The 15,045-nt window shown below is 41.3% G+C and overlaps 1 protein-coding gene across 8 annotated transcripts in view; it reads left to right on the forward strand.

The window, feature by feature from the left end:
* SPTLC3 (serine palmitoyltransferase long chain base subunit 3) overlaps window positions 1-8,040 on the forward strand; it is a 167,405-nt gene extending 159,365 nt beyond the window's left edge. For all 8 annotated transcript variants that reach the window (XM_087775387.1, XM_087775385.1, XM_087775384.1 and 5 more), the window contains 3 exons: window positions 2,665-2,800; window positions 3,792-3,921; window positions 6,317-8,040. In XM_087775387.1, the coding sequence (XP_087631513.1) occupies window positions 2,665-2,800; window positions 3,792-3,921; window positions 6,317-6,430 (380 nt within the window). In that variant the 3' untranslated portion in view covers window positions 6,431-8,040. The remainder of the gene's footprint in view (window positions 1-2,664; window positions 2,801-3,791; window positions 3,922-6,316) is intronic.
* Window positions 8,041-15,045: the final 7,005 nt, after the last annotated feature.

The raw sequence follows: 15,045 nt of genomic DNA on the forward strand, positions 1-15,045 counted from the left end.
AAAGCAAAGGGAAAAAAAGGAAATGAGTTGTACTGGAGGCTTCAGTGTTCATGTCTGGTGACATAATGTAAGTGATATTGAAAGTATGGGCTGATGAACGGCAGGAAAATGAAAGTTAAGAGTGTAGCTGAGATGTGTCCCACTAAATCCCAGTCTTACCGCATGTTCCTTCACACGTACTCTTCGCTGAGTAAAAAACTGGCTGGATGGGCGGGCCCAAAGAGTTGTGGTGAATGGAGTTAAATGCAGTTAGTGGCCGGTCACAATTATACTGAGCCCCCAGGGCTCAGTACTGGGACCAGTACTGTTTAATATCTCTATCAGTGGCCTGAATAAGGGGATTGAGTGCACCCTCAATAAGTTTGCGGATGACAACAAGTTGGGTGGGAGTGTTGACCTGCTTGAGGGTAGGAAGGCTCCACAGAGGGATCTGGACAGGCTGGATCAATGGGCCAAGGGCAATTGTATGATGTTCAACAAGGCTCCATGCTGGGTCCTGCACTTGGGTCACAACAACCCCATGCAATGCTACAGGCTTGGGGAAAAGTGGCTGGAGAGCTGCCCAGCGGAAAAGGACCTGAGGGTATTGGTCGACAGCCCGCTGAATATGAGCCAGCAGCGTGCCCAGGTGGCCAAGAAGGCCAATGGCATCCTGGCTTGTATCAGGAATAGTGTGGCCAGCAGCACCAGGGAAGTGATCGTTCTCCTGTGCTCAGCACTGGTGAGGCCGCACCTCGAGTACTGTGTTCAGTTTTGGGCCCTTCACTACAAGAAAGACATTGAGGTGCTGGAGGGTGTCCAGAGAAGAGCAAGGAAGCTGGTGAAGGGTCTAGAGCACAAGTCTTATGAGGAGCAGCTGAGGGAGCTGGGGTTGTTTAGCCTGGAGAAAAGGAGGCTGAGCGGAGACCTGAAAGGAGGTTGTAGCAAGGTGGGGATCGGTCTCTTCTTCCAAGTAACAAGCGATAGGACAAGAAGAAATGACCTCAAGTTGCACCAGGGGAGGTTTAGATTGGATATTAGGAAAAAATTTCTTCACTGAAAGGGTTGTCAGACACTGGAACAGGCTGCCCAGGGAAGTGGTGGAGTTCCTATCCCTGGAGGTATTTAAAAGCTGTGTAGGTGTGTAGGGACATGGTTTAGTGGTGGACTTGGCAGTTGGACAAGTTGGCAGTTAAGAGTTGGACTTGATGATCTTAAAGGTCTTTTCCAACCTAAACAATTCTATGATTCCCACCACCTCTGCTGGGCAGGCACAAGCAGCTGCACAGCAATTAGGTTTAGAGAATCCATCTGTTTGACATTGGTTTGGCAGTTTTCTTTCTGGCAAAGTCAGGCAGATGATGGACCTGGCTTGATTCATTGTGTGGCTGTGTGAACCTAGAACTGGTACTGGGGAGGCAGTGGGGAAGAGCAGCATGTGGGCATGGAGTAGGTGGCACCATCCATGTCAGCACCTTACAGCATTGGAAGAGCAGCACATGTATCAGCTCGCTGATGAAATATAATGCAGGTCGAGTAGGGAAAGGACATACTATATGTATGTAAGCTACTGTACACTATACAGTAATGTTGAGTGTGGCTCTTCCCTTTTGTATGCAATGGGTGGGGAAGCAACTGCACTTGTCGGAAACCACCTCCTTAGTGACACTGCAAGAGAAAAGGCTGAGTTGACTTTTCAAGCACATTTTTTCTCTGCTGTTTTTTTGTCTTTTGCCTTTGTTAAAAGTAATTGTTTTCAACTCTCCTGTCTGTTTTGCTGGGGGACACATCAGTGGATTTGTGACTGAATGAGGCCAGGGACAATGCAGAGAACAAAACTTGTGTCTGAAAGTCTTGAATGACTAAAGTCTGTTTTCAGCTGATGATATTGAGGTAATAATAGCAAGATAAGAGGACAGAGAAATTGAGCAGAACTCACCAAGGGATTACATATGTAGATGCATAGTAGAGTAACTGGAGTTATGCTGAATGTTGGTAACAAACTGCTCAAGATCAGACCTTGTGTAATAACAAAGTTTATCGTGTGCTTTTCCTCGGTCTAAAAAATTGCAAAAAAAGCATCAGTTTGAGCTGACCCAAAATGCAGTATTTTCTACTTTAAGCTTTATTACAGTCACAGAATTGAAAAAAAAAAAAGAAAAACAAACATGTATGCACAGAACTAGCTAAGATATAAGAGGACCTCTGTGGAATATTGTTAATGCAAAAAGATATGCATATACTGACAGCTGTATCAACATCTGTAGATATTGGTTGTTTCCCTTTATAGTGAATTATGTTGAAAAAGAATGTACTCTATTTACATGTCCTGTATCCACAGAGACATACAACTACTTCTCTATAGGTATGTGTCATTCAGTAGGCTTTATTCAGCACAGTACACTAAAGGGAATTGTTTACCTATCTATCCCTAGAAGATATACTGTTTCTGCCAGTGGAAAGCACCTCACAAGTCCAGGAGTATAAGTCATCTGTCCTACAATGACATAATAATCAATGTAGTTGCATTTAGGTCATTCCATGTTTTTCTTCGGAATCAAATAGCAACACACACGTTTCAGCCAAACTTTTTTGAACTGTTAACCCACAGCCCTGTTTCTTCCCTGTTACTAGACTCCAGTTACGATCTTTGCACTGACTGTTCTCCTGACTGACTCATTTCAGGGCTCCAAAGAGTGCGCCAGCTGGGGAAAAACACAAGATACTTCAGACGAAGGCTGCATGAAATGGGCTTCATCATTTATGGCAATGATGATTCTCCTGTTGTCCCCTTACTCCTTTATATGCCTGGTAAGATAGGGTAAGTACTGAAAAAACACTGTTGACAGAACAAATGCTATTCATGTTCATACGTTATTTGGTATACGCTGTGAAAACTGTCGTTATATATGGTAGATGCTTCACAAGAGAAACATACACTGTTAGGTGAATTCACCATTTAGTTATGCTCTATTTTAAATTTGGCCCTAGACTTAATTTTGAGCTGTTCCAGTATTCAGAGTTTTTAAAGTTTCTCTTATCCTTTTTTAACTTGCTCTGGAATAATACTTTTCATAGCATTTTGAATTTGGATTATTTTTTTTAATTTGTAATCATTAAAAGAGATACATTGCCTTTGACGTATGAATTGTTTTGGATGGATGTTCTTTTTCCCCATCTGATCTTTGAACAGTCTTTGCATGTTTTACCATTCAGTAAAGTGCTATCAGGCAGCACTTGTGCATTGACTTGGACATGCAGACCAGAAGCCAGTAGTAGCAAAATGTAAGGGTTGAGCTGTAGGGAGTATTTGCAAGTAGCATAGGGTGGCTATGTGCTCTAGATCTAGTACATACCACACAAAATGTTCCTAAACTGGTAGAGTAATTGTGAGAGCAAAGAAAACATCAGATTGTTTTATTCCTGTTGATGTGCAGGAATCCAGCTCTCACACCTTCCAGAAGCCCAACTTCTTCCGTGTTTAGGGACTGTGAATGCCCACACATTCTGATTTGCACTCAAAGCCTTTCATTGACATAAATGAATCATGTCTGTTCTACAGTGCTCTCTCTGCCATCGCGCTTCTAGTATTTGACACCCACTTGGCTTCATGAGCTGTTAAGCGGCAAAGAATCTCAGTCCTACTGGTAAAATTCTGGCTCTTATTGAATTCAATGGGAATATTATACCATCCACTTCAATTGAAGACAGGATTTTACCCATTGCTTTATTATACTTGAATGTTTTCTCTCTGTGGTCAGTTTATTGCAGATAATTTACTTTTGTTTTTTTCCTTGTTCTTCTCTCCTTAGGGCTTTTGCAAGACGCATGTTAGAAAAAAATATCGGGGTGGTTGTGGTTGGGTTTCCAGCTACTCCTATCACAGAATCCAGGGCTCGGTTTTGTGTGTCAGCCGCACATACACGGGAGATGTTAGACACGGTAAGCACAGCAGATGTCCTGCTGAAATTAGCTTCAGATGCAAAGGAGGTTGGGGAAGCTGTGTGTCTGTTACATTGAATCTCAATAATTCATTTTTACATTTGTTTTTCTGGCCTTGTCACTTGATCTTTAAAGGCATTTTAGCCTTATATGTTTTATTTTTCAAAATAAATTACGGGACAGTTAACTTGTTATGTTCTTCTGTTTCTAATAGTGACCAAATCTGTCATCGCTAATAAAGACCTACATGAAGAGCACAGCAAGACAAAAGTTAAATGCTAGGTCAAAACTATCAGAGTAGGAAACCTGAAACGATATGGAAATAATTGAAAATCAAGTTTTCCATACCCTTATTTTCATTCCATATTTCCACGTGTTTCTTGAATTGCAGAAGTATATGGGACAGCCTTGGGGGCACAGGTGGAAATTGCAAACAGTATTTGGAACTGTTTGAACCTAATGAAGTTTAATTGGTGCTGTCTGGCCTGTCTCAGTTCTTTGTCTTTCTCTGATATCAGAAATACTGTTAAGAGTACGTTGAGACTTCCATCACAAACCTCTGTTCCAACGCAGTCAGAAATGTGTTTAAAATAAACTCTTTGAAATTTTCCATCTCCCTTTCTTGCCGAAGGTGTTTTTGGCCTGGCTTAATATACGTTCTTTCATGCTCAGAATAAGCCGACTTAGAGGCATGAAACACAGAGGCTTAACAGTAAATTTCAGGCTTGCTTTCTCCTCTCTTTGCACAAGTATAATGGTCAAATCAAAAAATCCGTGAACACGGAAGGCATTTGAGTTAAAGGTGCTGCTCCTTCATGCAGACGAGCACCTGTGCCTGCAGAGAGCCCCTGGTTCTCCATTTGCATCCTGAGATTCACGTGGAGCTTGAGGCCAGGACCCTGCCCGGCTGACCAGCTCCCACACCAGTGTAGATCCCTTTCAAACAACATGGAAAAATCTGCCTTGCATGTGTGCAGTGTAAAATTCCTGCTGCTCTTAAAGGTGCAGTGGTTGTTTACAAGGTATAATACCATGAAGATAACATTGCATGGAACAGGGCATAGCTACATACTTGCGTTGGTCATTGTCAGCTTTTGCTGTTTGACTGGGTAGATTTTGGCTTATGTAACTAATAATAGGCGATGAAGCTGATCTGAAGATCAATCTCTTGAGGTTGCTGCTTTGACTTTCTTCCTCTCCCTCCACCCCCAAATGTCAAGCCCATTACATTTTGGGGCCATCGTTGCATGTTAACTCCCTGCTACCTGCACACTGCTGCTTCCTGGTACCAGTGAAGGTACACTCCCCAGCCATCATTCTTGAACGTGCTGTATTTTTGCCTTTGAAAGCGGGATCATTGCCGTAGTACTTGTGGCGTTCTTTAAATGTCCTTACAGTTTAGGGGAGTGGAAATGCCCTGAGTTTAATTACTTGCAGATGGAAAGTTTTTAGGACAAACACTTTGTGAATATGCCTAAAACCAGGGTAACAACAGGTAACAAGCACAATGAACACTTTTCCCTTTGGCAAAATTTGTTTTGAATCTCAGCCTGGAACTAAAAAGAGGAAAGATCCATGAAAGGGCAAGCTCCCAAGAACAACTTCCTTAATGACCTTGAAGCTATCTCGCTGCATAAACCATTACTAAATTACTCCTTTCTGTCCTTGAGCTCATTTTAGTGGCTTAAGAGAAACAGGCTCAAAATCAAAATTGCTGCTTTCTTCTTTGATGCCAAAAGGTTGGCTGCTATTGAATGTGGATCAGATGCTGCAAAACACTGAGATGCTTCTCTATGGTATAGAGTTCCCTGGCTACCTTCTGGATCTACTGAGAGCTGGGGACACAGCTCAGCAAATTGCATTACAATATTAATGCATTATTAATCATGCCTGTGATATTAATACAAGAAGATAACGGAATGCACTAAAAACATCTGAAACTTTTCACGCTATTTATAATGACTCTGATCAGCACAGTGGGCTGAGTGAGTCCCATCTAAGAAAATGCAGTGGCAAGTCCAGTCTTTGGGATCTATAGGGAAATACTGAAAGTATTTCCTTACACATCCTTGTTGCACAAAGATAACTTTTTATCTGGATTGTTATCTCCCTGTGTTTTTAGAGAAAGGTAATTTTTTCCATCTGTGCTCAATTAATGTACTTACTAAGAAACCATAACCTACTGAAGGATTAACTTCTGGTCTCATAGACCCTATTGTACATCTACGACTGCATTGACGTTTACTACAGGAGAATGAAAGCAAAATTTGCCTGTTTGCCCTTTAAACTTTCTTTAATTGATGCTTTTATGATCATCTTGTTCTGCTATAAAGTAGAGGTTACTAGAACTTCATTTCTTTTCCAAGAGAATTGACACAGTATAATGGTCTTACAGGTTTTGAATGCTCTGGATGAATTGGGTGATTTTCTACATCTGAAATATTCCCGATATTCCAAGTCATCTCATCCCGAATTGTATGAAGAATCTAGGCTTGAACTTGAAGATTAAGTTTTCCACCCATGAAGAGAACATTATGATGCTATGAAAGGGGGAAAACCCGAAAACTAAAAAATAAGAATGCATTTCTTCCCTTCGAAGGACAATTTTTGTTTCTCAGTTAATTGAAAGGAGGGGAAGCTTGGGTGTTGCATTTTATTGTATCGAATTTCTGTATTCAAGAGACTGAAATATTGATACAGATTTGCCTCCCCAGGAGATCTGTCCTTCTTAAGGTATTTTTGATGCAGAATGAATGCATCCATTGATTGAGTTGCTAACGTACAGCTTTTGTTACGGCCCCTTTTTATGAAGAGGCTTCAGATAGTCTTAATTGTGACTGCAATAATAAAGTTCAAAAACTGAATGTATTCCAGTGTAGTATGGTAACATAGCTGAGCTTCACCAGTGAGATTGACTTTTATCTGTTAAAGAGCGTAAATCAAGACATTGCTGTGGACTGCTATAGAGGAATGACCAGAAAGTAACCCCTTTAACTAAGTTGCCCTATCATGTATTTCTCCAAGGATAGAAAATGTTAGAAGGTGGCTAATGCTGAGAACAAGGGAAGTAGCCTGATCAGATCATACATTTCTGACAGCAGATTATGGGAAAGGGAAAATGCCTCCTCCCCTCCACAGACCCTTTCTCAGCCACTTAGATACACTATAACCTTCGTAATGTACAAAAATTTGGGCTTAGACATAAACAGAAATGCTTTTCTGCTAACACATTTGACCTACAGCCTTTCACATCTTACCGCAAAGTAAGTTCTTCAGCAGGCTTGCTCCCTTTTCGTGTAGCAGTAGTAAATAATTTTAATAACCATTTAACTTTCCCGTAAAAACCTTGATCAAAACAGTCAGATACTTCCAGTTCACAAACTGCAGATGACATTTATAGGCCCATTCCTAAGTTTCTTGAACTACTTATGGGCTTAATAAATTCACTAACAAGTACATAATGCTGAAGCTGTTAGTTATACAGAATGTGAAGTTCAAGATACCATAAGCAGTTCTGCCACCTGTTAAATTGAAAACTCCGCCGTTTCTAAATGTGCTAAAGTCATCCACTTCGTAACATTTCTTGAAACATTCTTGTCTGTTTTATGCATGTCAAGGGTTGTTTTACTTGTCTAGTTGCAGACTTTTTTGAGCGGTTTGTTTTTCAAATAATTGATTATGTCATCTGAGTGGGAAGATGTCCTTGTCCCCTTTTCCACTGCCCGAGTGACAAATGCTCAAAGATACTTGAAGGAATTGTTAGAGCCGGCAGTTTCCCTGCAACGCCCGCAGCAGCATTGTCATCAGGCTTATGTGGGCTGAGTTGTTTGAAGGAGATTGGAGGCTTTTTCCCTTTTTTGCAGGGTTGAAAAGCGGTTCTGCAGCTTTAAGAATGAACTCCAAACCATTCCACGCTATCAAATGTCATTGTAAACACATCAGATGAGAGATGTTTAGCTTTCTGTTGCACAGATGTACCACACTTTCATGTTCTCTTGAAAGCTGTGGTGTAAACTTAACCCACAGCTGCAATATTAGATTTAAGAACAGAACAATTAAATTGCGGAGTACCAATTACACTATATTACTCCCTGCTTGTTAAAGCAGCTTTCAGGATATAACAAGGCTGATTGGTTATGAGGGCCCATTTTTTGTTGGATTTTTGTTGTTGTTGTTGTGCAAGTTAATAAAAATCCAGTGGTGCTATAACTTTAAGAATTGATTACAACACATTCCATAATATCAAATGTCGGCTTTAGGAAACATATATCAAGGGCTGGGGGAGGACTAAATGGTGTCATATGATTCTTCACTTTGGTAGACAGACTTGAAAAACATTGCAAAAGTTCAAGGGAGCTGTGTTGGTGGATAAGAGCAAACTCACTGTATAAATATTAAACTACTCAAGCACAGGACAGAGAAATTAGGAAACGTGAACTTTGTCTTTGCGTAACCTGGCAATTTGCAATGTACAGCTTTGCTACATGCAGGGTGAGTGCACTTTCTCTGAAGGAGATGGGTTGAGAAATGTCTGCAACCTGTTCCTCGAGGAAAAGTACTGAATTTGATATATTGCGTTTTGATCTCCATTGCCGAACATCTGCGGCCAGATCCTCAGTTGACTTCTGACCTTCCATCTTGGGGTATACAGCCGTAGTTTATATTTCAGCAAACATTATTACACGTGCTGTTGCAGGCAACACGCTATTTCCCTCAAAGAGAGGCCTGAGATTGATTAAGCTACAGAATGATCACTTTTTGTCCCCCTATAGGGGAATGTTTTCTGTCTAAAGCCGAATTCCTCCTGCTCTCAGAACATTACTCTCTCTCCTATAGAGGAGACGGGACAGCTATTTTTCAGAGACTGTCAGTTGATTTATTGTATGCTCTCTTCTGATTTCTTCCATCCCTTACACATTAGAGAAAGTACAGGCTGACTATCCCTGGGCTTGGGGAGCAGTTAGGGAGAAATCCCTGCTCCACTGGTGCAATAATAAAACTCCCAGGAACTTCAGACTTTTAGATTTCCCCCATGAGGCTTAGTTATGGTCTGGCACTGGCTTTTCCATCAGCATAATTTCAGTGGAGTTCTTCCAGATTTACATCAATTTTAATAGATTTAGAGATGATCGGCACTTGGAGAGTCTATTTTAGCTAGCTTAAGAAAAAAAAAATGATGGAGTACTTATTAGGGAATTAGCACATCTAGCATAAGGATCACATATTTCCTAGAGTATACTCCATCTTCAGGCATGCATGTTCTCAGGAGATATAGTTCTCTGTAATTGTTTTAGAAGGCTTTGAAGAAGAACTGCCTTCAATAAATAAACATTGCTCAAGTTGTCATATTTTAATCCAGTGGAAGTGTGAGTATGAATACACTAACTTTTTGTTGGCAAGCTGCAGTTCCAGCATCTTGTTATCTTACATAAAATCTTGATTGACCTTCACGCTATGGGAAGACTCGAGAGCTGTCTGTTTGACAGAGTATCTGAATTGTTTGCCCTTTCCTGTACCTTTATCCCACCTCATCTTTTAGAAAGCCTTCATTTCCTGAGCTTATCTAACTTGTCAAGGTGGTTCCCCCATCCACTTCTCCTGCCTCTTTATATTGCTCTCTCTGTTCTGCTAGCTTCTGTCCTCTGGGTCTAGGGGAAAGCACGCTGGCAGCTGCAGAGGACTTGAAGTGTAACAGTTGGCTTTTTAGGCATTGCCTCACTCTGCCTGCCTTTCCTGGTATCCTCATCAGCTCCTGCAGACTTTAATCTTTCCTTTTCAAATAAAAGTTTCCTACTGATGGTGCTAAGTTTCTAAGCTGAACCGAATCTGAACTGCCCAAGCTGTTGAATGGGCTTGATCTATCACTCATGCAAGTGTAGATCAGGTTAAATCTCGCTTTGAAGTCAATACTGTTGGTTTAAAACTAGTGCAAACATGAGAGCAACCTGTCAGTGTGAGGTGAGCTGCCTGCATTTATTTCAGAGGGGTTTGAACGCTGACATCTTTGGACTATTTCACAGCCGCTGCTCTTCACAGGGGACCAAGATATGGGAGTGGATTTATTTAAGGTAGGATTTCAATTTTCTTGGTTTTTTTTCTTTTTTTTCCCCCCAAAGTGTGTTTGGTTGAAGGTGCGTCACGTATTTCCCTGTCCCGCTGAGACAGGGAACAAAATAATGATGTAAGAAAAGCAATCCACACTAAAGGTGTTTATGTACTTTCTAGCCTGCTTAGAAATCCAATAGAGATTCTCTAATATATGATCTGCTTTATATTTGTGCATAAAGTTTAATTGTTCTTCAAATTAAAACACAGATCAGGACCAAATTTTAAAGAAACCACACCACCAGCTGAGAAATGGCAGATATCATTCCAATATTGGCAGCTGACCATTTGAGCCTCCAGATGCCTTCAAAAAAAGTATCTAGGTGTTTCCCTCGTTTACTCACACATCCAGTGTTGTTTGTGCTCGCTGCAGACCAGTCACAAGATAATGAGAATCTCATTCTATCCATTAGCGAGACAGAACTTCAGACCTGTCAGGATGGTCCCAAAACCACCACCCAAGTGACCACATGAAATAATAATTCAGCACCATCAGAATGGGAGTCTGGGGTCAGAATCAGACTGGTTGCTCAGCAATTACCTAGGAGATGAGTGTGTTTCTTTGCACATATGTAGTATGTCACTGAGAAGTGACATAAGGGAGCAGTGATAAATCCATTTATATCACATGCTAGTCAAATGAAAAGGGCAATGTAGAGGCACAGGATCTGGAGACACATGATGGATCTGGAGACTTAGACTAGATCCAGTTGTGTGCAAAGAAGTTTTTCAAGCAAGCGTTACAGGAGTTGTTAAATCTTTTTAACCAGCTAGGTGGAAAACTTGGTCTTTAATATCAAAATAGTGACTGCAAAGCAGGCAAAGAGAGATACTGCACCCCGTGTGTTACTCCAGTCTGTTTATGCAGAGAAGGCAGGGGAGATAGGGTGCCATAGCAGATGTCCCTGATACTTGGTACTCTATTACGTTTCGTAGATCCTTTTTGGAGAGTCAGTTCTGCCAGATGCTGTGCCAAGGCCAACAAGTATTAACTGTTATCAATATACCTGAGCTCAACAGCTTGTGCTGCAGGGGTAACCAGGTTTGCATTAATGCTTGAACCACCACGTACAGAGAACAGTGCTGAGGCTGAAAATTGTTCAGAGACCATTCTAGTGACAACCATGCACAGCATCGCTGATGATTGTGATGCCCTCATTGGGCACCATTGCCGGGATGCCAGCGCTGGGAGTAGCTGTGGTATGGTGACAACTGCCTGTGCTGCTCTGCCAGGTGTAACTGATGTGGCTCCAGGACAGGCATGACAGTCTATCCTTTTCTTTGCAGATACAGAAGGACATGGCCTGTAGGTCACTCCAGCAGATGAGTTTCTTTCTGGCAAATCATCTCAACCAGAAGATGTAGCCATGAAAGCAGGAGGCTGTAAGAAGTCTAGAAAATCAATTCTCACAAGTAAGTCAAGTACTTGCAGTAACAGACAAAGAAATTTCGATATGTGTGACATGGAGCGATGGTGCCAGATGTGATGGTTGAAGCTTGCTTTTCTATCATCCCCATTGAAATTGTCTCAAAGAATTTGCTATGAACGTGAGCTGACTCTAGTATCATGTGAATGGGACAAGGTATATGTATCCTCCAGTTCCTGGAGCATAGAACTGCTCTCCCATGCCATGAAGTATGAAGTACCATCATGTTTGTTGCCCTTTTGTTCAGTAGCTCCATTTCCACTCCCAGCACAGCAAGCAGCAGGTCTATCTTACCAGTTCAGAGCACAGCATAAAGTGGACAGCTAAGCCTATTCAGGTCCAATATGACCCTATATCATCTACGGCACTGCAGTGAGTAAATGTTTCTTGGCACAGGCTGGCTTTTGCTGTGCTGCAGATAAGCCTCTTGTCTCAAGCACGTTCCTCACCTGCTGACCTCTCCAGCAGCTGTTCTGGAATAGCACAGAAGTGATGAAATCAGTGGGGATGTTTCAAAAGCATAGCTTCCCCCGTATGTTTCCTGGAGCTTGCTCTGACACAAGTATCCTGTGTGTGTCCTCCTCTCCCCTTGTTGTTACCACACAAACCTCGTGATGACTTGGCGCTCTGCACTGCACAGAAACTGGTTTGCGCATTGCTGGGGATCCTACTTTCATGTGGGAGCTGCTTTTCCAAAAACCCTAACTCCAAGGATGCAGCTACTCTCAGCCAGAGTGGTCAGAAGAGGCATGATATTTTTCATAGTTCCTGGACCATCTATTTACACTTTGGCATTTCCCAGTGTGCAGAACATCCTGATACAAACTCTCTGACTCCCAGTGCACACTCCAATACTCATATTTTAAAAATTGCTCAGCAAACCACTCTAACCTATGGGCCAGAGCTCTAAATTAGATGCAAGAGACCCAGTTCTGATCTGTCTCTGCTCTGCTAAGTAATTGCAGATGAGACACATTATCGTTCCTTGCCTCATTTTTATCCCTCTGTAAAACTGATAGTGATCCTGGTTTATTTGTAAAACACTCAGTTGAACTGATGAGAAGAGCTATGAAAGAGCTAAGTGTTGTTATTATCTGAATGATCTTTTAATTTCTACATCTTAGAACTTCTCCATTAATCCTGTAAAAGTCACGAGTACTCTGTTTACCAGACCTAGTGTACAAGACAGTACAATGATGAAGACTAATTATAAATCATAGAAAAAATTTCTGGAAAACAAATTCTTTTAGTATTTCCATTCTGTGCAGGCTTTGTCAGTGTTTTACTACAATGATGCCAGTTGGATTAGGTAGCTTTTTAAAATGTGAATTTATCTTTTCAAAGATTTGTAGCCAGCCTTTCCAGTTTGTTAAAATGTAATTAGTGTCTGCTTGTTAATATGATGTTCATTGATTTTTAAAGTACACAGACTTCAAAGCTAAAAATAAATAAATAAAAAGAGAGATAATTCAAACCAGAGTGGAACAGCTCGGACAGTTTTACTCTTTTGCCAGGATCCCAAAGCTGTTGTGTTCAAACAATGCCACAGTTTGAGTGGAAATGTGAAGATTAAATCCAAACCCTGCATGTCAGCTTTTTTGCAAATGACTATCCAGGATTTCAATAATATGTCCAACCACAACAGATCATGTTGCAGGGATTTTTATTGCTTAACAGCTTGTGATAGTCTCCTGTTTCTCTAGCATGTATTATAAACCAACGCACCTAGTGCCTAGTAAGTATGAGTGGCATTTTGGTACCTAACTCTGCTAGGCTTTTTTGAAGAATAATTTGAAATGGACAAAAAAGAAAAGGGTTCACAAAGATGGTGGATGGTTGCAGAGGCTCCCAGTTGAACATCAGTGCAGTGTGGCACATGATGGAAGGTACATAAGTATGAAATGTAATTTGATCACAGTCATGGAGGAAACAATGCAAGCACTAAAGAGGCAAGTGGAAGTAACTCAAAATTCAGACAGGAGTTCAAAGATGTGATCGAGGAATATCCTGAGGAGACAGCAGAAGCAACACTAGAGCACAACACCTGAAGAAGGAGGAGGCCTGGAGAGCAGAAAGGTGGGAAGGGAGTGCAAGAGAGCAGATGAAATGAGCCAGTGCAGGAGAGGTGAAGCTAGGCAACAAATTTGTTCAACTGGAGAAGGAAAACTATTCAGAGGCAAAGAAGAAAGGAAGGGAAACTACCCCCCAAAGACAAAATGACAAGACAGTGGAGACAGCCAGGGTTGAGACTCCACAGGGGAGAATGAGGAGGCAAAGAAAAGACAGATCGATTTTCAGACAAGCAGGAGAGAAGAGGAGATCCCACCACACCAGTATGACATGGGTGTCCATGACAGCAGACAGGTCCCTTGATTGTTTAGAGCAAGGGAGGAACAATGTGGAGCCAAAAAGCAGAGAGATTCCTTGTTCTTCCATAACTAGGAATGTTAGATGTGAACCAGTGGCAAATAAAATAAGGAAAGATGATGGAAACAAAGATTGTCTTCTGTTCAGGACAAGTGATACTGTGGAAACAGGTCAAAAACAACTCCCAACGGAGACAGAACAATGATTTAAGATACAGATGCTCCAGTAGTTTTTCCACAGAACTCTTCCAGTCCCAATGGAAAATGATAAGGTAATAAAAAGTTATATATTTCCTCAGAACTAGCTCTGTGAAGGAAACTTGGGCATGTTTGATCACTGAGCGGCAAACAGCTAAAGTAGATTCTTCTCTGAGGGTGGTCTCCATTTGGCCACTTGTGATACTAGCCTTACAGGACTAAAATTGGCAACAGTGAGTAAAGCCACTTTTCAAGTGTAAAATAGGGAGAAAAGGGCACAAGAGCCCTGTCTGATTTTCATGCTGGGTTTTAACAGATGGGAAAAGAAATATCTTGGTAGCGAATATGGTAGGGAACAATGGACCTCAAAAGAATAAAGGCACAGTGACAGCAAAGTATTCATTCTGCGCTGGTCCCGATATAAGAAGATATTACTTTCTAAAGGTTTTGAAATTGCCATTCACTTTATATTTGCAGATTTACTGTGTGATGCCATCCATGGTGAGCACAGAAGGAGGTCAGCTGTGTGATAACATCTAAGCTTTGATTTCTGTATTATATACAATATAAGTGTTCTGGTCTCTTTCTGTTCTTTGAAAATCAAGGGGCCACCTAAGTTTTAAAACCACTTCATAGTCATGCCAGACAGTACTGACAGGAGATGTAGTCAGTGAAAACACTTTGCCAAGTGGTAAAAAAAAAAGTGGAAAAGGATGGAGAGAAATCATTGAGTTCAGGATTGCCTAGTTGCTTTAGAAACTGCTGTTTGTAAGAGTCTCCCAGTCTGAGTCTTGTCAAGTCATCACATGAGGCTGTAGACATGGTTTGATTTAAGCTGTTTCAGTAGTAAGTCTTCATTACCTTGGTTCGCTTTGCCTTAACCAAGAGCATAGATAAAAGCATCTCTGTAGACAGACAGAAGATCGTAAATAGAAGCAAAGTTTAGGCGATGGTAACTTTCAGAACAGGGATGATGCTGATGACCACGAGGGAGCAACAACTGCTTTCTTTGATACTTCTGAAGCCAG

Source organism: Nipponia nippon, unplaced genomic scaffold (assembly GCF_047370975.1).
Source record: "Nipponia nippon isolate SJK-2023a ecotype South Korea unplaced genomic scaffold, ASM4737097v1 scaffold_4, whole genome shotgun sequence".
NCBI lineage: Eukaryota > Metazoa > Chordata > Aves > Pelecaniformes > Threskiornithidae > Nipponia > Nipponia nippon.